Source organism: Desarmillaria tabescens, assembly GCF_030435595.1.
Source record: "Desarmillaria tabescens strain CCBAS 213 chromosome Unknown EV420scaffold_148, whole genome shotgun sequence".
NCBI lineage: Eukaryota > Fungi > Basidiomycota > Agaricomycetes > Agaricales > Physalacriaceae > Desarmillaria > Desarmillaria tabescens.
Window position 1 is genome coordinate 14,968 of NW_026848447.1, and position 24,024 is coordinate 38,991.

At 45.8% G+C, this 24,024-nt stretch overlaps 6 protein-coding genes across 6 annotated transcripts; 5 read left to right on the forward strand and 1 right to left on the reverse strand.

Moving 5' to 3' along the window:
- Window positions 1-514: 514 nt before the first annotated feature.
- Window positions 515-1,369, reverse strand: EV420DRAFT_1487965 (uncharacterized protein; the record flags this gene model as incomplete). The annotated part of the gene is made up of 5 exons (XM_060470586.1): window positions 515-728; window positions 805-933; window positions 1,127-1,229; window positions 1,277-1,304; window positions 1,337-1,369. 5 exons carry the CDS (start codon window positions 1,367-1,369, stop codon window positions 515-517), a joined length of 507 nt encoding a protein of 168 aa, XP_060321987.1.
- Window positions 1,370-2,429: 1,060 nt separating this feature from the next.
- On the forward strand, window positions 2,430-2,795 carry EV420DRAFT_1281700 (uncharacterized protein; the record flags this gene model as incomplete). The annotated part of the gene is made up of 1 exon (XM_060468281.1): window positions 2,430-2,795. One exon carries the CDS (start codon window positions 2,430-2,432, stop codon window positions 2,793-2,795), a length of 366 nt encoding a protein of 121 aa, XP_060321988.1.
- Window positions 2,796-2,828: 33 nt separating this feature from the next.
- EV420DRAFT_1676587 (uncharacterized protein) lies at window positions 2,829-3,259 on the forward strand (the record flags this gene model as incomplete). The annotated part of the gene is made up of 2 exons (XM_060479157.1): window positions 2,829-3,197; window positions 3,248-3,259. 2 exons carry the CDS (start codon window positions 2,829-2,831, stop codon window positions 3,257-3,259), a joined length of 381 nt encoding a protein of 126 aa, XP_060321989.1.
- A 3,928-nt stretch (window positions 3,260-7,187) lies between these two features.
- EV420DRAFT_1281705 (uncharacterized protein) lies at window positions 7,188-7,686 on the forward strand (the record flags this gene model as incomplete). Its single annotated transcript, XM_060468282.1, has 2 exons — window positions 7,188-7,339; window positions 7,392-7,686. The coding sequence occupies 2 exons, from the start codon at window positions 7,188-7,190 to the stop codon at window positions 7,684-7,686; spliced, it is 447 nt and encodes a 148-aa protein (XP_060321990.1).
- Window positions 7,687-17,751: 10,065 nt separating this feature from the next.
- On the forward strand, window positions 17,752-18,309 carry EV420DRAFT_1281694 (uncharacterized protein; the record flags this gene model as incomplete). Its single annotated transcript, XM_060468279.1, has 1 exon — window positions 17,752-18,309. A coding segment is annotated over one exon (558 nt), but the record flags the coding sequence as incomplete, so codon positions are not given.
- Window positions 18,310-18,895: 586 nt separating this feature from the next.
- EV420DRAFT_1281686 (uncharacterized protein) lies at window positions 18,896-19,180 on the forward strand (the record flags this gene model as incomplete). Its single annotated transcript, XM_060468278.1, has 1 exon — window positions 18,896-19,180. A coding segment is annotated over one exon (285 nt), but the record flags the coding sequence as incomplete, so codon positions are not given.
- Between the last annotated feature and the right edge of the window lie 4,844 nt (window positions 19,181-24,024).

The following is a 24,024-nucleotide window of genomic DNA, read 5'->3' on the forward strand; positions in this document are numbered from 1 at the left end:
TTCAAAGTGGTGGGCTAGGAACATTCAGGCATCAGCTTCCAGGATAAGAGAATATTGGTGTAAGTTTACCTGTATCACATTTGATACTGTCTCCAGCTGGAGCAATTGAGTTTCCTTGTTCCCAGGCCTCCCTATTTTGCTGTACACACTCGGTAAAAGATTGGAGACAGTTGAGAATATCACTCTTGGCTTCCAAAACACTGGTATCTTTATATTTGACAGAAGTAAGGGTCAATTCCCTGTGTATGGTGTCACATCTGTGCTCCAAGTCCTCAAAAGGCCAAGGATAATAAGAGTCGCTGACAGGAAAGGAAGCACCTTTGAGGCACATAAGCCCCTCCTTTCTGAGTTCGGTGAGTCTTTATTCTATATCACATAGATGCTTCAAGTAGAACTCTATTTTCTTCTTTCTGCTGGCATCCGTGAAGGTGTACTGCAGGGGAGTGGAAGGTTCAGGCTGATCATCGAAAATATCACGATTAGCCTTATCCTGCTCTTCAGGTGTTGGCCAGGATCAAGCCCATGCCTGACCACCCACAGGTTGGAGAATAGGGGACAGTATGTCTGCAAGATTGGTACTTGATAGCCAGGAGGCTAGCTCCTCAATGTTGGCTTCGACAACGTCTTCTTGCAGCTTGTCCAATTTATCTGCATCAGCATGTCGTCTAGTAGTGTCCATATCTAGATACACTCCACCATCTCGAAGTATACAACCATGAGCATGACACCTGCAGATCGGCATATCTGAAAATAACCATAATGTCAGAACGACTACGAGGTCAATGAAAAATATTGACAGCTCACCAGCACCAAGTGATAGATATACCAACCCTAGCAAGTGAAATTACTAGCAAGTATGCAGAGGTACGCAGATATAGGTTACACAGCATGGGTACACCCAGAACTGAGAGAGATCGGAAAGTTGGAGAAGACCTTTACATGAAGTTGAGGTCAGCATCAACTAGTAGCCAAGTTATTAATTGAAAGATGATTGCGGTTGAAAAGGATAATATGGTAGCGAATACCCAGGAAAATAACAGCAGTGTGATAGTGTCTGGGTACACCCAAGGCACAGAAAGACAAAGTTTGCTGGGTCAGTGTGGATGGACAGTGACTGCAGGCACACTTCAAAGGGAACTTCCTCTTTGGGATTCTCAGCAACTCAGCCACAGCATGTGCCGACAGATCCTTCTGCTTTGTCATAGCTCTGTCAACCTTCTCTTGAGCAACTGTGAGTGTACGGGTTATACCCATGCTCACTGTCAATTCAGCATACCTTGACCGGCATCTATCTTTTTTCTACTCTACAATTCTGTTCTTGTATGTCAGGGTTTACCCTGGCAAATATCTTCCATGCAGCTATGCTCATGCACTGTCTTGTCACTCTATATCTTTGTTCCATTCACCACATATAAAATGTGATGGCAGTTCTAATGCATATAAGGGGCAGACCATCATCACTCAGTTGTCACCTATTCACTGCTACTTGCCATTGACATTGCCTACCTGATCTGTGCATCACTCATGCATCACCCCACTTCATGGAGATTTCCAATGCCACTAGGCAGAATGGAAAGGACTGCTGAACCTGTGACAAGAGGCCACTGAGGCATCGGATAAGCTAGAAAATGCATTGCTGGATTTCCTTGAGCACCACATACTGCATCCTTGTAGGTCGTCTGTCCCAGTGTTCCCTGGTAACCTGGTTGCTCATCAACTGTTTAGGACTGTTGCTATATTCTTATCCAAATGCAAGATGTCTGCAAGCATCCTTGTGCATTGTTCATGTATCACACTATTGGTGAGTTATATTGACTCTCCTTGTCAAGCCTGTCTTTATCTAACCATCCTTAGGTCTTGATATCGTATTGTTGGAAGTGTGATGACAGGTGTAGGAGGATGTGGTTGGCAGTTGCTCAAGTCTCGGTCTTCCCAGTTCTCTCCATCACAGCCTCTCTATCGCCAGCATGTGGCCGGAAAGGAGTATCCATGTCAGGGCTTTACGATGGTCCTTGATTTTCACATCAAGGTAGTGACACAAGGTGAGTGACATTGTTCTTGGGCTTTTATTCTTCATGGATTCCTTACGACCATGAAGCAGGTACAACTTATCGCTACCATCGACTTGTTGCTGCAACCACTGTTCCATGCATTTAAAGACCATCTTCAAATACTGGTCAACGTAATCTGGCTGGCGTTAGAGACCACGGGTCTAGTCTATATGTGAGTGTGAAGGGTAGGTTGCATGCAGCCTGTAATACATCAGTCAACAACTTTCGACCGGAAATATGTGCCCCTGATGCTCAAATTGAAAGCACCCCTGACATTCCAGAAGCATCACAAACTGCACCCCCAAAATGTATGACAAAAACACTATACACCCACCAATCCATGGTGATCCATCCACCGCACATTTCTATTTGGCATTGATGGAGACCCTACAGAAGCAAGCCTTGATCCGGATGCCTTGCTCGAGCTTGTGTGCTGTCAAACTTGTGGAACGCGACCATCTTTTTGGCGTCGACCTCATCCTCGATCCTAACACTGCAACCATCTTTGCAAGTCTGATCTCTTTAGCATCTCGACATGAAGCTCTCCTATCAACAGTCTTTGAGCAGTCCTGGCGATATACGAATCTGCTGGCATACCCAATATCTGCTTCATACAAGGGATCTACTTCTGTGGCGTTGTTGAATGCGTACACACCTCAGAATCTCAAGGCGATAGGACACTTTAGGTGTGATGTGGACCTTGCCAAAGCTTGCGACAAGAAGAGCCCCATTTGTCGAGTTTGAATGGCATTTGCCGATGCTGTTAAAAACACTGCAATGCTTGCAAGGTATTTCGGTGATGTTGCCAAGGCCAAAGATGTTTCACAGGGTACAGTGTGGGGGGATTGCAACTGGCTCGATGGCAAAGTACCAGCAGTTCACCCAGATGTCGTTTGGGCTTCTTATTTCTTGCAGCTGATTCACGTCCCCCACCAGGAAGAGGAAAGTCTAGCAGCTGTTTATGGCATGAATTGTTTTGTTGCATATGTCATTCTCTGTCAAATTATGGCAGAGGAGTTCTTGGACCTGTTGCCGCAGGAGAGGATTGACAAGTTCGGGATCTTGGTCATGAGCGAAGGCGGGAAATTGTTGTCCAGGTTAATGTTGAATAGAATGGATTCACAGCAAATCATAGCGGGAGTACTGGTATGTTATCATCATCTGACATTGTCATACACTAATGTAGTAAAGTTTAGGCACAATCTTGAGAGGGTAGACAAGAAAATATGTTAAATTAAACAACCAAGTAACAATAGTGCTTGATCTGAGACTGACAACAACCAATATGATGACTAAGAGGTATACAGTATGTACAAGACACCCTTTCAAGACAATCAAAAGCATAAAGTGTGACAAAGAGCATGTCAAGCAAGCAGTTAAACTAAAATGTGAAAGTGAGTTTTAGCTAGATTGCATGAACAAAACTGACTGGGATCCAAATCCTAGCGATATAGAGACATAGTAGGCTAAATCCATCTGGGGATGAACCCTCCAGCAATGGTAATGCCATCCCATACTACAGCAATATGGACCTCCCCCATGAGGATGATGTTGTTATTCTGGAGAACCAGAAAAACTCCAGAAATGGCTCTGCTCGGTCTCAGAGGGAAAGGCCAGCCAGAAGTGGTCCCCAGAACTATGCTGTGATGGAAGGTGCTCATGGAAGTGCATCAAACTTCGTTGATGGGAACCATGCTGAGGATATATAATCTGAGGATAATGGAGTGGTGCGCAGCTGTGGTATTAAATGTGATGTAGACAACAGCACAGAAACGATTGGGTGGGGGCATGAAGTGGATGGAAGAACGGAGATGCAATGGCGGTCCCTATGGCCATATTGAAGCATATTCTGCTGCAATGTGAAGAAAGTGCCTCACAGCAAGGGACTAACACATACCCTTGCATAGTGGCCTGCTCTAGGCTGATGACAGCTACCCTGGCCATTTCACTACTCTGTCCATCAATGCCAATTATTCAAGAGGTCCAGAAAACGGTAGCATACATGCAAGATCATAGAATTTGAGCAATAAGAACAGTGGTGGCATTGAGTGCCATTGTCATGGAGCCCAAGAGCTGGGGATATCAGTCAGTATAGCTATCCAGGAGCGTTTCTAGGGTAATCTCACTGTTTATAGACATGTGAAGTTGAGTGGCACCCAAGACAATGACAAGATGAGGGGGTACGTACTGTGTAGATGTCAGCTAGGGAAAGAGATGAAAACTTTAAAGTATACTTGTGTGATGAGCAGACCACAGCCATTTTACATACTATTATTATGATAAATCACTCACAAAGTCATTCATACATTTCTCCCTGAATTTTTGTAACATTCAGATGAACTTGCGATCTCTCTTAATTTAAAAATTGTATTTTCAGACAATTGGTAGGATTGGTAGCCAGGGAAGCTCATATGATCTTATCATACTGCCACTTGGCAAGGCCCATCATTAGAAACTAAACTAAATCTCTTCTTGTCTTCTTGCCACCACCAATTCTATAGGTGGCAGCTCGCACATTGTCATCATTGTTACCCTCACCATCGACTTGATCCTTGCCACCGACATTCTTGTCTCTTCGCCACTGTCGACATCCACAACAGTGGCAGCTCGCATAATCCTTGTGTCTTCCTCGACATTGCTACTGTGGTTCTCAAGGCTGTCATCTATGCTTGATGTCTCTCCATCCACAGTCCACCGAGCTCTTCACACCACTTCCACTATTCTACTCACCAATCCTCTCATGCTATGGCCATTTGCATTCAAACGGTTCACAAAGTTGTGGGTAGAGGCTAATCAAGTGAATAGCGAAACAGGTGACAGTAGTAGTGTCAAGGCCTATTGAGCACTTTGCCACATACATTGGTCCTCTGATGGAGAACACATGACTAATGTCTGGGAACAAGAGCCCCAACCCAGTTTGACAGACAAGGATACTGACACTGAATGGCCATGTCAGAAACGGTTCGCTGGAGTGAGGCTGTCACTGCAGAGAGTGGTAACTGGAGAGAGTACTCTGGAGAGATGGTCTGGCTGCAGAGACTCATGACTGGAGAGACTCGCTGGAGGTGGAGGGAGGGTGGTCACTGGAGAGACTGTGGCTGGAGAGAGCATTCGCTGGAGGGAGTGGTGGCTGGAGTCGAACACTGGAGGGAGAATGCCCTGGAGAGAGGCTGGAGCCAAGTGCGCTGCAGATACAATCTATTATTGAATCAACTACGTAATACAGGCTTGCACATAGGAATACTCAGACTGTTACATTGTTTCAAGTTGTACGTTCTTTTGGCCTAACTTTCAAAACATGCTTAAGCTAGTTTATAAAAAAACTCACATAATTATAACCCGTATTTGATGAACTTGTGTCTCACACCATGAGACGCAGGACCAGGCTGTAGTGACTAACCAGTGAGTCACTAAAGTGTGCACTTGAGTGCGTTGCTCAAGTGCATGCTCCCATTTTGGCCATATTTTCTCTGCAGCTAAATGCATCATTTTGATCATGGTCTAAATATAGTATTTAGAGCCAGGAAAATGGTTCACAGGATTTTGAATTTCACCAGCGAGTCAGAATTGATCACTTTGATAAGGCAAAATCTAGGCCAAATATTGAATTTTGCTGCACTAAGATTAGAAAATTTGACACAAAGGTAAAATTTAGTATTTTGATCATATTTTGACCCACCAAATTCTTCCATTTTGGACCAGCAAAAAGTGCCGGCAAAGTTTATTATTTTGTTTTCAGATTTTGATTCTATTTTGACCCCCTCAAAATAGTCACCATCTAGCTGTGACCACAATGCATCTGTCTTCCAAACTTTTTAAACTCAGCAGCTAGCTGAATTTTCTCTGCCAGGACGTCGGTACAACACCTGGAAGAACCAGTTGCATCATGCATTTGAGGTACCACCTAAACGAGGATATACAGAGCTCTCGCCCTAGCAGCGACTATGTTTCTTACAATATTGATGAAATATAAGAGGTGCTTACTCATCATAAAAGCCAGGGTTGCGGGACTCGGCCCATCGTTGTCATCGTCCTCCTTCCAATGAATCTCATTTCTAATGCTCGGTTTCTTCAGTGGGGCTGTCTCGACCATAGAACAGATGTAGCAATCATGGACCCCTTGTATTCATCAATGCCTAGGCTCAGACAATGGAGGAAGGCTGAGGCTTGGGATGTCATGCTCTCGGACATGGCCACCAGCATCTCTGGGAATGCTATGCAGATTTCTTACCACTGTCTGGTGTTTTGCATGGCCATTTCTGGATGGAGAGGTAGATTGATAGATGATGTAGACTTGTATCAGTGCATGTATGCTGTTCTCCTTTCATCATTATCAACTGACTTACATGCGTCACATTTCTCTTTCGATGTGATGAACGTGTTTCAGAAAAAGAAACTAGAACCTAGTGTCAGATATGTCAAGCCACCGATGAACATATCTGAAAGCTACTTGGTCTGTTGTGCGCTTATATGCATGGTGTGTCTTCTTAGCCTACTCATTTGTTGGTGCTTTTACATTCCATGTCTCTGTTGTTAATCTCAAGCAGGCATAACTCGTTGCTGTCCTCATGAAATGCCCATCATGTGGGGCTGTTGCACAACTCGATGCCGTCAATTCAGTCTCATCCTTTTCGAACCATCACAAAGCTGGTACAAGTTCCACTACTTTGTGGTCATTCTTTTCATTTATCATTAGGCAATGTAGAAAATTTCAGACTGGCATCAACGACTCTACAACTTATGCTTATATCTTTTTTATGTCTTCTATACTTGGAATATTATTTCTTTGTCTCTTGTATATCGTTCACAGCACCAATTCAGACCATCACAGATCAAGTCACCATCAAGATGAACTTACCAGTGCATAGATTCCTCTATGATCCCTCTACAGCAGCACCTTCCCCATGACAGCTTGTCCTCTTACCACTCGTCTGCATTCTCATCTGAAAGCATCTACCTATCTATCCTCTATCAAAAGGTATGGTGGTCTTCAGTTTGTGCACACTGTGTTCATTGACCTGAAATCTCTAGAATCTTGTTCATTGATGGCCTTTAACAGTTCTAATACTGACAACCCCATGAACTTGCTGTCACTTGGTGTGTTCTCCATATTCTTTGCATGGATGGTGTTTACTAATGCATGAGATAGACAGCAGCGGGATACGTGGGGTGTCTCAGCTCATCATTCTTGATGAAATCATGAAGCGCATCCAGGCAAAGAAGCAATTGACTGAGGTACCAAAACCTTGTGAGTATTTCCATCTTATTGGAGGTTCTGGTACTGGAGGGTGAGTTACTTGGTCTAATGTTGGCTCTGTGAGGCTAATATTAGTTGTGTAGTCTCAATGCAATCATGCTGGGTCAACTGAAAATGTCAACTGAAGATGCACTGCAAAGCTACAACAAACTTGCAACTGCTGTATTTAGCCCTGGGAACCATTACCAATTATACAAGGATGCAAAATTTGGTGTGAAGACCTTGGAGGCTGAGGTTAAGGAGATTGTCAAGAGTAGCAATGCAGATTACACTGGAGAAGAGTGCTTGCTTGTTCCTGGTGCAGGGAAGGGCTCAGTGGGCAACACATATGTTAATCTCAGCTATATTTCTGTGCTCTTATGCTTATACTTAAGCTAGGTTTGTTTGTGCTAAAACTAATGTCAATCTTGAAACTCCACAGCAGTTTCGAACATATGGGGACTCCCCAATCAAGGTCCAGATTGTAAGATCTGAGAGGCTGTTCAGGCAACAACTGCAACTCCAACTATTTTTAAAGCTATCATGATAGCTGGCTGGGGAGGGATTAATTGTTCATATGTTAATGCAGGTCTTGGTCATAATAATCCTTCAAAGGAAGTCAGAGATGAAGCAAGGTGTTATGGTTTATTCATTTCTTTTTCTTTTCCATCATTTTACTCAGCCTGATTACTCACATGCGATCGCAACAGACGCATTCTCACAGTACTATTATTAGCTTACCGAATGTGTATTTAAGTAGAGCCTCAGCTGGTCTAAACCCCAGCTTCGGCTAAGGTTTAATCTACCTAACTCAAAGCTCCGCTCTTCGTGACTATCTGTCTCGTCACTGCTCATTCCCCAGAACTTTGACCTCTATTGTATTGTCCACCAAAGTGCGAGTGGCGATCCCTAGTTGATCTAAGTTTTGAGAGTTAGTGGCTAACATTTAGCCGAAGCTCAACCAACGTTGCCCAGCATCATGCTGTCCAACATACTATACATCCTCGTCCTCGCCCTCATAGCCACTTGTGTGCTATGCTTCCTACTTCAGGACCCGCTCGGCTTGGTTCTAGTAACCATCCTAAGGGTCTTCCTCTTTTGCGTATACCTTCCGGTGCCGTTCTTTGCAGGAATCCTCCTGCTCTTCCACGTCGGATTCCTACGATTCTGAAAAATGAATCTCTCTCACCTATCCCTCCAACTGGCATCTTTGCTGGCAGTAATCCTGCTCGCCTTGACCAGCACTTTTGAAGTAGACAATTCCTCGTTGATGACCGGCTCCACATATGAAACTGACCTCGACCTGATAATCGCTTTACTCACCGCCCTTGCTATCCTTGCGTTGACCGTCTTATGGTACAGCATAACCACTGGACTCACCAGAGAATAGATCCAAGAACGGATGCCCTGGTCCGACGCCATTCCCGCCGTCTTCGCGACTTTTATACTCTTTTTCTTGTCCATTATTTTGTACCGACTACACCGCTGTTTTCGACAACAGAGGCGAGTCCGTGCACAACTCCCATTCCATTACGTTCCCAGCACTCCTGCATACCCCCCACCAGTAATACACATTCCCACGGCATCTCAGCAAACGATACAAGATGTCGAATCCAACGTCTCCGGGGGACCTGGAGGATCCCTCTACGGATCGTCGCAGTCCAGCTCGCGATACTCAGGGTCGAGCACCAACTCCTACAGAAGCGCCACCGCTGAGTCAGTCGACATCACCGATACCCGGGGCGTACTCCTCGACAGAGGAGACTCGCCCCTACCAGGTCTCTTTGACCAGTCTCCAGTCCAAGGCAAGTCAAGCACCGACGGAGCCCGAGGACAAGACACCAGGCATCTGGTCGAGGGCGAAGAAGGCTCTGATGCCGGGTCCGAAAGGGACGAGCTCGCAGACCTCTTCAACGACCTCTACCCGGACGAGGAGGAAGATGCAACCTATACCGGAGACAACTTCAGCAGAAGGTCAGGAACGCACTGGAAAGACGCCGACTGGGGAAGTGAGCACAGGAGATACGAAAGGGGAGGAAAGAGAAACGACCTCGATGAAGATTCCGGAGAGCTTGCCCTTGGGGCCTCCGCCACGACTACCACCCGTGCAGATGGAGCAGGACCCGTTCTTCCTGCTTGGCCGACAAACAGAGGCCCCCCTGTCGGCTGGTACCCCAGCACCAGCTGGGTCTACGCCGAGCCAGGGGAAGAGGCTCCTGTGGCCCGAGTCTCACCCCCGAGGAGCCTCCTTGTCCCCGAGCGCCCAGAGGCCCCAGCGCCCGCTCCCCCTGTCGCCAGGATTGAACCGACGGATCAGCAGCTCTGGAGTGAGTTCCCGGACTACAATCCCGAGGAGCTTGGAGCAATTGCCGGGGCCGGAGACCTCGCCCCAGTCCCCTTTACACCGTCGGTTGCGGGGCGAGCATTCGCCGACCCCGTCCCTAGCAACCAGCGTCCATGGACGCTTCTCTACCACACACTCATCGAGTCGCTCGACCTCCCTCAAAATGCCCGGGAGTCCCCAGAAGTCGAGGCCCGAATGGACCGAGCAAGAGCGGCAGATACACGCACTCGACGTGCCAAAATCGCCGCCCTCCTCAGACCCAACGGCTTCTATGACCTCCCCGTCGAACCTGACGCCACCCGAGCAGAAATCGAGAACAGGCAGCGAGCTGCCGCCCTTCGGTATGCAGGGCTCGCTGAGCGAGCGGGAACAGACCTCGAAGCCCGCTGAAGAGCCTGGCAGGCCTATGAGTCAGAGATCAGCGACCCCGACTCCGACATCGGGAGATGGAAGAGGAACAAGGAGATCGACAGGCTCGCAAGAGAGAGGCAGAAGGCCAAGGATGCCGAGTTGGCCGCCAAACAGTTCCCTCGAGGCAGAGGTGATGAAGGCGGTCTGGACGGTCCTAATCGATCCCATGGCCCCCCTTCCAACAATCTTTAATATCTTACCATGGCACGGACTGTACGAAATCATGATGGAAGACATGAAGCGGGACTCCCAGTGGCTCCTTACGGAGGCAGGAGAAGACTATCGACATGCAAAGTACATGGGGGACGTTTACCTCATGAAGAACATTCTAGAAGTCAAGATGTGGCACAGGGCCACTCTGGTATGGAACCAGGTACACCCTGACAATGCGCACCCGGGGTGTGAACCCTATCGACAACCTCAACCGATGCCTAACCCGCTCGAAACCGAAGAGTTCTGGGCGGGTGCAGGACCTGACAATCCGGAGGAACCATGGGACGACCCAGGTGTGGGAACCTCCAAGGGGAAGGAGTCAACGGTACCAAAGCGGCCACCACCGGCACCTCCAAGTAGAGATCCGGGAGGGTACCCGCTGCCCAATGACAACCCGCACCTCAGGTCACTGTCGAGGCCTCCTAACCCACCGGTACCGCCGAACGCACCACCGCCACCAGACCCAATTCCGCCTTGGCAGCTAGCTCCAGGGGCCGTCAACAATCCATGGAACGATGTAAAGCCCAAACTAGTCACACAGCCCGAATACTTCTTCGGGGTATCCTCGGATATTATGCACTTCCTCCATCACTGCGAGGTCTACTTCCAGGTGTTCCCCATGTACTACACTGTGAATGATCAAGGGCAGAATCCCTATTGGATCACCTTCGCCCAGGGATATCTACACGGGGAAGCTCAGCAGTGGTGGGTCGACCAATACTATCGCTACCGAACGCCAGAAGGGCATTGGAGGTTCCCCACATGGGAGGAATTCTCCCATGACCTAACCATCCAATTCCGCGAGGTAGCCGAGTTAGCCATATGGAAGCAGGAGTGGAAGAAGATCCGACAGTCGGAATTCAAGTCCGCGGTGGAGTTCTTTGCTAAATTTGAACGACTAGCCCACAAGTGCGAAGAATTCGAAGACGAGAAGCAGATGTTCGAGACAGTGGAAGCGGCGATTAGGCCGACGGTGCACAAAACGGTTATGCATGGGGACAACGAGCGCCCCACAACCTACGCGCAGTGGAAGGTGCGAGTCCTAAGGATCGATGCCAACTACCATTACGATGTGGCCCAGGGCCTTGCAGGTAAGCCCTCCTTGAACCAAGGCAGTTTGGGTCGAGGCACCCAAAATCAGCAGAAGGGGCAAGGTTCCGGCGGCGATAAGAAGGATGCCATGGGAACCACATATGGTGGCGCAGGACAGCCAATGGAAATCGACAAGCTACGGACCGATAAGCGGTGCTTCAAGTGTGGGAACACCGGATGGAGCCGTGACCATAAATGCCCAACAGATAAGTCCAAGTGGCTTCCTGTCAAACTCCCACCTCGCAAAAAACCCACCGTCCAGCGCCTGCGACAGTTACTCACTGAGGCCGAGAAAGAAGAATTGGGAAAGGACATGAAGGTCGAGGAAGTCAAGGAGGAGAAGTCATCAAAAGACGAGCCGGCATTGAAATAAGCGATTCGACGGCGCTGGCAAAGGACTTAGTTTCAACTGGTGTGCAACCTTGTAATAATAGTCGGACTTATGCTACGTATGTAGGTACTCCGTTTGAGCAATATACCAATCTTTTCGCCGCGTTACCAGTAGAGGAGACTAAGGACGAAGAATCGCAACCCGCCAATGGCGTAGGAGGGGATTTCCGCCATCCTACGCAGCCAGCGAGGGATAATGAACCCCTAGGGGCCAGTCCACCTCAGACACCCCCGCTTGACCGAACGGGGAAAGTGCTGGAGAACCCAGCCGGCGCCTCAGGTCAAGACAAGATGGACGCCAGACGTGGTGGTCGTCGCCCTGGCAGGGAGAATCAGCTGACGACTCTGACGGAAGGGCCTCCCTGTCCAAATGTAGGCCAGGTTGTTCCTCCCGCCAGTGGCAGAAAAGCAGCTGAGGCCGGGACTCAAGGGGACCACCTACATTTAGTAGTGGCCTCATCCGCAAACGATGCCGACCCCCTTGACGAGCCAATATGTGTGCATCTACCTAGAGTTTCTGAGAGTACCACCGGCGTTAGGAATGAGGATAAGTATAGGATAACCGTGGAGGTTACAATGCCGCGCACAAGCGCCCATGGCCAGGGCCGAACACAGGGCAGTGAGCCCTCCTCCACCCACTCGACGGAAGGTGACCAAATGCCGCCGAGGGGCCTTTCCGACCAGCCCGGTGACCAACTGCCACCTCGAGGCAAGACACCCCCCATTTCGCTGGAGGAAGTAGAAGATGAGGAAGCCTACCTACGGTCCGATATCCCGACTATCATGCATAGAAAGAAGTCACCCGCGATCTCCGACCCCGCCTCTGTGACCGAGGTTCGAAAAGACATCCCGAACACGTACTATAAACCCTTTGGGACACACTGGACCCATAGGGCGCTACGACTCGCCACCAATGAGTCAGCCGCCTTTGCCGCTCTCAACTGATGGGTACACCCCCGTCGTACGGGAGAAGTGACGATGGAGTTGTGGGAGGCGCTCAAAGAACAACCCAAGACCGCTGCAGAGGCTAGAAGTAAGTGGGAGTGGATGGAGGATCTCACGAAACCACCCATGTATATATGAGGGAGGAAAGGGCGTAACGTATCAATTAGCCTGCAGTTGGAAACACTAGACACCCGCGAGACGCACTCCTTAAAGGCACTAGTGGACAGCGGAGCCACCGGCAGCTCTATAGACCGCGCCTGGGCCCAGAGTCACGCTCTCAACCTTAAAAAGGCAGCCCGACCCATCCCGGTCTACAATGCCGACGGAACCTGAAACAAAGGGGGTGACATTACTGAGTATGCCGAAGTGCGGCTGCGCATTGGAGACCATGTGGAACGGATCGAATTAGCCGTGGTCGACCTAGGCACCACCCCCCTTTTCCTTGGGCATGACTGGCTACAGAGACATAACCCGTTAATCGACTGGGACACTGGGGCAGTTACGTTGGCCTGCTGCACTTGCCATAAGATCCCTTTCTCTCTCCCCGACACGGACCCTTCATCCAAGTGAGAAGAATACGAAGAAGGGGACACAATTCTAGTTATCGACTTCGAAGAGGTGTTCCATGTACGAGCGATGGGTACTAAGGCCAACGAATTAGCCGCCCAAGCCAATGCTCATAAAGTAACGAAGTCCTTCGAGGAGATAGTACCGAAAGAATATAGGGACTTCGAGGATGTCTTTGCCAAAGAAAACTTCGACGAGTTACCCCTGCGAAAACCTTGGGACCACGCCATCGAATTAATTCCCAATGCTAACGCCAATTTAGACTGTAAAGTCTACCCTCTTAACCCCATGGAACAAGAGGAGTTGGATAGATTTTTAGACGAAAATTTATCCACAGGGCGAATCCAAGCGTCCAAGTCTCCAATGGCGTCCCCATTCTTCTTTGTCAAAAAGAAGGATGGGAAACTTTGACCCGTTCAGGATTATCGCAAGCTCAATGAGATGACCATCAAGAATCGATACCCGTTACCACTCATCGGGGAGCTTATGGACCGGCTGAAGAAGGCCAAATACTTCACCAAATTGGATGTACGATGGGGGTACAACAACGTCAGGATAAAGCAGGGGGATGAGTGGAAAGCCGCTTTTCGAACTAATCGCGGCCTCTATGAGCCCCTAGTAATGTTCTTTGGGCTCACAAATTCCCCTGCTACCTTCCAGTGGATGATGAACGATATCTTCAAAGACCTCATAACCACTGGGGAGGTATTGGTATACCTCGACGACATCCTTATCGCATCCAAAACCAAAGAGGACCACAAGCGCATAGTACGTGAAGTACTCTGGATTCTCCATGAAAACAAACTATTCCTAAAAGCGGAGAAATGCGAATTTGAAGTAGAAGAGATGGAGTACTTGGGCGTACTCATCAGCGAGGGATGGGTCTGCATGGATCCAGTAAAAATCACGGGCCTGTTGGACTGGCCCGTCCCATCAAAAAAACAAGAACTCCAATCATTTTTAGGCTTCTGCAACTTCTATCGACGGTTCATTCGTGATTATAGTAAACACGTCAAGCCTCTTACTGCCCTCACGGGGAAGGTGGAGTGGAAATGGGGGGAGGCCCAACAGACGGCATTTGAGAACCTCAAGGAACTATTCTGTGAGGATGTAGTTCTGACCATACCACAAGACGAAGGGAAATTCCGAGTGGAGGTGGACTCCAGCGAGGGAGCAATAGGAGCGGTATTATCCCAATGGCAGGAGGAGAAGTGGCGACCGGTGGCCTTCCTTTCCAAAGCACTATCGGTCACCGAACGCAATTATGAAATTTATGACAAGGAACTCCTCGCCATCATGATTGCGTTGGAAGAATGGCGCCAGTACCTTATGGGCGCTCGAGAAGATTTCAAGATCTGGACAGACCATTCCAACCTCCAATACTTTCGAAAGCCCCAGAAACTCAATTGACGACAAGCTCGGTGGGTAACGGAACTGGCCGAATACCAGTTTACCTTACACCACAAACCCGGAGCTCAAAATTGCAAAGCCGATTTGTTGTCCAGGCGAGCGGATCACGATCAAGGAAAGGACGACAACCAAAATGTGACGGTCTTAAAGCTCGCTCACTTTCGGGCCCTAGTCATGCCCACAACGGAGGAACTGCACGAAAGGATCAAGTTAACCACTTATGACCCGTGCAAGTGGGACCAGGGCATCTCTGACTCCCTTAACCACAAAAAGGGGGTCTCCCGAGATAGAGGTCTACTATGGTATGATGGACGCATCTATGTCCCTAAGGACAAGCAGTTGCAGGGAGAAATCATAGCCCTGCGACATGATCATGCAACTGCAGGACACCCTGGAATAGAAAAGATGAAGGAGCTCGTCCTACAAGACTACTGGTGGCCTCGGATGCATCGTGAGGTGGAAGCATACGTGAGGGGGTGCAAAGTTTGTCAACGAACCAAGGCGGACCATCACCCTAAAAGGGCACCTCTCCACCCAAATGAAGTCCTGGATCGCCCTTGGACCCATATATCGGTTGATATGATCACCAAGCTCCCCGACTCGAGAGGGAACGACTCCATCCTTGTCCTAGTCGACAGATTCTCTAAAACCATAATTCCAATTGCCTGCACTGAGGAACTATCATCCCTTGGCTTCGCTAAGATCCTACGGGATCACATCTATGTACCATACGGTGTAATGCCAGAAAAGATCATCTCAGACAGGGGAGCCATTTTCGTATCGAAGTTCATGAAGGAGTTTTATGCCCTCATTCACGTTGCTGGAAACCCCTCGACGGTGTATCATCCTCAAACGGACGGACAGACTGAACAAGTTAACCAAGAGATCGAAAAATACCTTAAAATGTTCGTCAACTACCGCCAAGATGACTGGAGCGAATGGCTACCCCTCGCCACATTCACTCATAATAATCGAAAACACTCGGCCATGGGTTTCTCTCCCTACAAAGTAGTCTTTGGACGGGACGGACAAGTTATCAAAACTACCCAACGCCCAGATGCTGTACCAGCCGCCTCAAAACTGGTCCAAGGGATCCAAGAAGTACAAGAAAAGGCAAGGGAGTCGCTCGAATGAGCGGCTGAATCGATGAAAAAGGCTTATGACAAGTGAAAAGGAAAGGCAATAGAATATCAGATCGGCGACAAGGTGTGGTTAGACTCCACCAATCTAAACCTCCCTCGCCCGACAAAGAAGTTAGGGGACAGGCGAGTAGGACCTTTTGCAATCGTAGCAAAGAAAGGCGCATCAGCGTACGAGCTAAGACTCCCCACGAAATGGCGCATCCACAATCGGTTCAACGAGTTGCTATTAACTCCATACCACATTCCTGAATTTCCAAACCAGCCACGCCCTGAAAGACCACCCCCAGAACTAATCGATAATGAAGAAGAATACGAGATCGAAGAGATCATAGGGGAAAGAGACTGAGCCATAGGTCATGGGTGGACCCATCGAACCATTACCAAATATTTGGTAAAATGGAAAGGGTACCCAATCGAAGAGAACTCGTGGGTAAAACGCTCAGATATGGCCAATGCTGAGGAATTGGTAAATGACTACGAAGCGCGTATCCAAAAGATTTCATGGACGGTTAACAACAAAGGAAAAACAGTCGGCAGAGATGACAAAATATCTTGAGATCTCCCGATCCACTACCATGAGCAGGATACGCCGTGTGTCACCGATATCATCACTGTCCCCTCTTTGCAATGCATGGCACCCGCACATTCCAAAGAACTTAACGCCATTGACGATGGATATTCGTTCGGCGAGGAATCAGAAAGTTACCCGAGTACAGATGAATCAGATGTCGACCACCTACAACGAGTCACAGAAGACTGGGATAAAGATGAAGATGATGACAACAATGGTGCGAACGACATCCCATCATTCTATTCAGAATCTCGGAATTCTTCCTCGGACTATGATGGCAGGGAATCTGATGACTCATTCAGGATGAACGAGTCTTAGGGGGGGGGTAATGTTACGGTTTATTCATTTCTTTTTCTTTTCCATCGTTTTACTCAGCCTGATTACTCACATGTGATCGCAACAGACGCATTCTCACAGTACTATTATTAGCTTACCGAACGTGTATTTAAGTAGAGCCTCAGCTGGTCTAAACCCCAGCTTCAGCTAAGGTTTAATCTACCTAACTCAAAGCTCCGCTCTTCGTGACTATCTGTCTCGTCACTGCTCATTCCCCAGAACTTTGACCTCTATTGTATCATCCACCGAAGTGCGAGTGGCGATCCCTAGTTGATCTAAGTTTTGAGAGTTAGTGGCTAATATAAGGCAGCTATTTGGTAGTGATTGTCCTGTTGGAGTATTTCTCAGTATTGGAACTGGTCATCCAGAACCCTATAGATTTTAGTCATCATATTGTATGGAGAGGATGCTACCTCTGGAGCTGATGGATACCATCATGAGCATTACTATTGACTGTGAGGCTGTCTCTTCTGATCTTGCCAAGCAGTACAATAGTAATCCAGGAACATACTTTCGATTTAATGTCACACATGGAGCTGGAATATTGGAAGTAGATGATTGGCAAAGAGCAGCAGATGTTGTAGCTCATACAGGCAGCTATTTAAGAGGTTCTGATGTTGATGAAATGATTGAAAAAGTTGTGAGATGTCTTTGTTCTAGCTCTAGCTTGAACAGACCTTACACATTAGGAACATTTGGTACATCTCATTTATTCTAAGATTTGATATAATATCTAAAAGCTGATATAATTATAGCTGGATATATAAGCTTAGTTCCAAAGAACTTTATGGTTTTTTTGCCAGGTTCTATGCTACCTTTATTTACAGGATGTTAGCAATATCTTTCTAAGCTTGAAAAATATTTTGCTCCTCATGAAAAACCACAGAAAAGACATCTTTTTCTACTTTATGGAATGGGAGGAATTGGTAAAAGTCAGATTGTCTTAAAGTTTGCTGAAAATATGATTGAATCAAAATAGTAAGTCAGTTTAAAATACTTTTTCAATAAACTCATATAAATATTTGAACTTTATTAGTTTCTTTATTATATTTTGGATTGATGCATCATCAGAAAGCACAATTATTCAAAGTCTAAAGAATATTCAAGCCAAATATATCAATATACTACAAAAATCATCAAACTTTCAGATAAATAATGAAAGTTCAACACTTGATTGGATTTCTGAATTTCATGAAGAATGGCTTTTGATATATGATAATGCAGATCATCATAATATTAGTTTGTTGCAAAAGTATTTCCCTTCTGGACAAAAGGGAAATATTTTGATTACAAATCATAATCCTAATTTGAGTTGTATCACAGAAAATGCTGAAATAGCTGTAGCTGAAATGGACTCTAAAACAGCTATAGAATTGTTTTGTAATGCTAGTGGTCTTAAAGAAGTAAATGATAAAATTAAAAGATATGCTAAAGATATAGTAATTAAGCTTAGTTACATACCATTAGCAATTGATCTTGCTGAATCATCTATTCAATGTGGCCATTATACAATTTATGATTATCTCAAGTTTTTTGATGAAAATCATAAAGAGGGATTAACAGAAACAAGCATTTCTGAAAAAAAAAGAAAATATATATGAAGCATGGAATTTATCATTAAAAGCACTACAATATCATGTACAAAAAAATGACTCATTAGCAACTGATGCACAATATGCATTAAAAATATTAGAATTATTTGCATTTTTTTATAATAAAAATATATTTAAAGAAATATTTAGTCGTGCTGCTTCAGCAGATAATTGTTCTGATTGTTCTAATGATTATATTATAGATAATATCTATAAGAAATTATTGAAGGTTAATAAAAGTAATGAGTAAAATTTTAATATATTTCGAAGAGAGATTCAAATTTTATTAACTTATTCACTTATAAAATAGATAGAAAAAGATATGATTCCTATATATTTTATGCATTCTTTAGTACACAAATAGTGTTTTGATAGATTGAAGGTGAAAAAAGAAAGTGCTTTTAATATTGCAATAACTATAATGGCAAAATCAGTACCAAAAAAATGGAATAAAGAAGATTATATTTTTCTTCAAACTCTAAGTTTACATTTAATAAATAACATACTTGATAAAAATATTTATATAATTAAACAGTTTGCAGAAGCATTTTTCCATAATGGTGAATGGAAAAAAGCTCAAAGTTTATAGAGTGTTTTATTAGAAATGTATAAAAATGATTTAGAAGAAGATCATCCAATAACATTACTAGCAATGAGTAATTTAGCATCAACATATCAGAATCAAGGGCAATGGAAAGAGGCAGAAGAGCTAGAATTACAGGTGTTATCAGCAAGAAAGCTTGTTTCAGGAAAAGATCATCCAATGACATTGCTAGCTATGAGTAATTTAGCACCAACATATCGGAATCAAGGGCGATGGAAAGAGGCAGAAGAGCCAGAATTACTTATATCATTAGCAAACTATAAGGATCAACTATAATGTATTAAATTTATATATCTACTCAATATGACTTCAGGCCAATTCATATGATCCATAGACTAATAAGTAAGATATGACATTCTTTTACATGACACTTTCTTATCTGTCATCACTGATATTCTAGTATATAAGTAGCTAGTCAGCTGGCAATTAATCAATCAATCTTTCTCCTATCTTCTTAAGCATGCATTCTTCTCCAGAACCTATGTCTGGCCAGAGATATCTGCAGCTTTCTTCAACAAAATGCAAAAATTTCCCTTACAATTCCTGGCATACTGTTGTATGCTATGATTTTTAGTTTAATGATCAAAGGGGTGCCAGGATGTTGGCCTGATACACTGGGTAGGTAGATAGGTCTAAGGACAAGTTGCAAAAACAAAGTTGACTTCAGTGAATTTGTTAGTGGAGTACTGGGACAAATATAAGCAGTAGCAACAGAAAAAGGCTCAGTTGGAGGCTGCAGAGTTGGCTAAGCAGGGGAGGAAGAGGGAGAGAGACTTGAAACTTAAGAAGGCAATGATGAGCTTATACTTCTGTGGTAACAGCAAAACCAAAACTCTAGATGGGTTCATGGCAAATGACATGTAGTAGCAATAAAGGCTTTAGTTGTTGTGTGAGTGTTTCAGTGCACCTCTGTGCGATAAATTCCTCAAGAATACAAGTATACACTGTGACTTTTCAGTCAGTGAAGTAGTACTCTTAATGAATGAGTACTAGAAAGCATTGGCTGTAAGCCAGGAAGGGTCTTGATATATGGGAAGGAATGGAATGCGGTATAACTGAAAATACTGGCAAGCTGTGAATGAAGTGGTGGCAATTAACTAGTAAATGCTGTGAGTGATGTTGGTGGAATTAATGGAAATACCATCAAAGAGAAATACTGTTGGCAAGATAACAAATATCATGGCAGTAATAAATGAAGACTGTAGTTGAGAAATGAGAAACTGGCAAAACAATGACTGAGACTGGATGTGATGGCAGTCACTGAAGCTAGAGTGGGTAGGCTCTTAGTAGAGTGTGCAGACTCTAGTGAAGGTACAAGATGGTGGACTTTATCACCCAAATACTATTCTCAGTCTTTTTACTTGAAGATTGAGCTATGTGTTGTGAGAGTAAAAAAGATGATCTGATTTGTGACACTATTTTCTAGATATGGTACAAGTATCATGCTACTTATGTGTATAGTAGCTGATGCATAATCAAGATTATATAACTAAATGAAGTCCTTCAGAGAAGTGTAAATGTTAGCTATTTGAAGGCATTGTCCAGAAAAATAAAGAAACATGGGTATTGATACTTGTTTTAGTTTCCTGATGTTGCACACCTGTTACAAGCCTCCCCCCCTTCTCCAAGGACTTCAAACAACCTTTCTGGAAGTTCCTCATTGAAGAGGGAACACCCTGGACAGAAGTTCTAAGGAACAGTCAAAGCAGCTCAGGCAAGTTGAGCTTCCTTGTCATGAAGCTCTCTGTCCCAGACCCACTCAGAGGCATGCTTCCCCTGTTGTCCACCCCCAAAATACTTGTCCCACATACCACTCATCTGCAACTTCACAAAGCCATCCTCCACATCACTCACAAGGTGGTCATACATTTGATATGTCGCAGGGTTCCAGTGTCCTGGAGCCCAATGCTTGCTGTGATGATCAACAATATCATCAGAGAATAGGCTAGCCTCAGACTTAGGTCCATTGAAACTGTAGGAGCCATAGAACCAAGCTTGATCAGCATATGTCAGTCATCCCCATTCCAGGTTGACTCCATCATTACACTGGACATTGTTTTCCCTGGCATGAAGGACAGTAACTTGAGGTGATGGGTCTTGCATATATTTGTGCTGAAGTCATGGGGGGGGTGAATCTCTGAGCAATGTAGCTGATAAATCCTCCTATGCTAATGAAAGTGCTAGTATGTGGTTGTTGCCACAACTGTGTTAGACCTGCCTTCTATTCTGATGTCAAAGATAGACCCTTGGATGCCACTGGCTGAGACAATGCTGCCTGTGGAGCTGTATAGTACATCTTTCACAAATCCTTAGCATTCTCACTAACCATGTGAGGGTGACTGTCATGGAATCGAGCAGTCATGGAACAAGGTATGGCTAGCTGGATAGGTACTCCCCTTTCCAGAGCATAAAGCAATAAACCCCTGACATCATCACAGCTAATACCCATACACCTCCACCACTTTAATAAGGTCTCGCCTTCAGTGGTGGTGATAAGGTATGCTGTGTCAAGGAATTCTGAACTTCAGGCCAGATTACAGTCTGCAAAAGGGTGAGCTGCCATTCAGATATGCTGTAATCCCCATTCTTGGAAGGTATGGATAGCATCTGTTGAATCTAATATATGTTGCCTTAGAACATGATGTCTTGCAGGCCTTAGATGTTGAGCTAATGTGGGAGGTTGTTAGGATCGTGCCAATAGGAATGCAGTGAAGAATGCACATAGCAGAAAGCTGCGGAATGTGTCAGGCGTAGGCGAAGCTATTAGCAATGTCACCCCTGAGCTGAAGCCCTAAGATGAATATGGATGGAAGTCTGCAGAGTGACAGAGACGAGGTAAGAGATAAGTCCAATGGATTGGGGTTCCATGGACTGGAGAACGAGGGCTTGACCAAGAGTCAGAGAGAGATTGGCTAAACTAAGTTGATATTCAAACTGAGTATCCACAGTGTAATTCTAAGGCTTATATACTAGTTAGGAGTCTGATCTAGTTCCTACTCGGAGTGGTCTACATTCTAGAGTTGTTGGAGGATGTATTCTACTGGTCGGTAGCCAATGGGATCTGATGACATATTTGCTACCAATGTTGGGCTATTGATAAATTGTAATGGAGAAGTGAAATATAAAAAGGAATGTGAAATGGAATATGAAATAGAAACTGGGAATTGGAATCTGTAGGTTTCTGGGCTGTAGTTTGTTGGGTTGAGTGGAAGTTGGATTTCCATCGGCATGCTTGTTACAGTATCCCCCTCTTAGCATTCTTTCCCTCAAGGATGCAGATCCTGATGGCCGAGTGTGACCACATGGAATTTTTTCAGGTTGGTCACATGACTTTTCACCTCTTAAACTAGAACCACCACCATCTCCATTGTTGCTTTGACTTCATCCTCATTGCCTAACATGTCTTCAACCATCCAGCCAAGGCTGGCTGCAAAGACCCTGCTTCTATAACCATGCAACCAGTCAGTTCCCTTTCACCTCGGTGCAGACACCCACTTGGATTAGTTAGGACTTCACCGGATTTTGAAGAGTTCCATAAACTCTTTAAATAACTAGAATCGTCGCTTTTGTCAGTGACTTCTTCTAAGTGTGCATGTACCTGAGAAGAGGAGCCTCTCTCCCCTGTTTAGCCCGCTTGATCCTTGTGGGCAATTGAGCTTTTTCAGCTGATGTCCTCTGTGATAGAGGTGGCTGTTCCTCAGATATCCTTTCCACTTGGTCCCACGTATGGTGCTGGGTTGTCACCCTTGGCTTTAGAACAGTCTGTCATTGGGTCTGCTAGGCTCTGCCAGCCTTCAGCCTTGTCCCTAGACTTGCCTGGATTCCTCAGCCTCACTGTCACTGAAGCAGTCTGTCATCAGGGAATCTTGATGCACAGAGGGGATGCCAGTTCACCATCATCTGGGGCTCCTACCACTAGATGCAGCTTACCCAGGAGTTTGACTATGATGTCATCATCTTGACCTCCCATGTCGTGAGCGCTGCTGCCAGGCAGCATGTCCTCACTCCCAGAGTTCCATGTCTGGGTTCCTGTCAAACTGGAATTACTCCTAGTGGGGTGCATGCATCCCAAAGAGGTATTTGCAGAGGCTTGCTTGTTCAGTACCACCGGCACTAGGACTTGGCTGGTAGAGTTCATTGCCTTTTGCTGGGTGGGGAAAATCCCTTCTACCCCTCTGGTTGGCAAATTTGAGGGTTCTCCACCCACTTTTAAGTGGGTTGGCAGCAGGTGTGAAGAGCCCTGCTGATCCTGGGCTTCATTCCTAGTCGTACCTAGACTCTTGATCCATTGATCAAGAACCCAATTGGGGTTCTTGATGGAACAATTGAGAGTTGCTTCTGGATCCTCAATTGACTGATCAAGATCCGTCTCACACTAGTATGGCCTTGAGCTGCTTGTTGGGTCTAGCCCTTTCATGCCTGACCCTCAGGGTTCATTGCCCAATGGGTAGTGGTAATCCCCTGCTACACTATTTTCATTTCACAAATCCTTCATGGTACAAGATAAATACAATATATTGTTACAAGTATCTACAAATACAGCATAAGCATGAATATTTGTGTCATCAGGTGCACCATGATAAACCCCAGCCAACGAAGTAGAATCGCTAAGTCCTATGCTAGCATCTCTTTTATCTCCTCAACTTCTGTCGAGCTAGTGAGGTTTTCTTCCTCTATTTCTGCTAGGATGGCTCTGAGATGGGTTGCAAAAGTTGATGGCTTTTTCTTTGGGAATTTCAGCCACTTTGACTTGTCGGGTGAGCACTTGTTGTCTCTCCCCTGGTGTCCAGTGTGTCCATACTGGAAACATCGCTTTTCTCTTCTGAGACGATCAATGTCCATAGGTTTGCCTTCACTGCCATAGGTGAATCCGGTGGCATCCCTTCTGCTTCTTGAACTATTCAAGGAGCCCCCCACTGCTCCAGGCTTGATGCCAGCAGTACTGCTGAGATACCTCCCACCTTGTGCAACATGAACTTGATAGTTCTCATCCATCTGTAGGACTCTGTGCCTCCACTCCCAGTAGGTGGTAGGCTGCATATTATCTCTGGCCATAATGATCTGCTTGACATTAGGTCATATTGCAAGGGCGACGACTTCCTCCATTTTCTCATCATTAT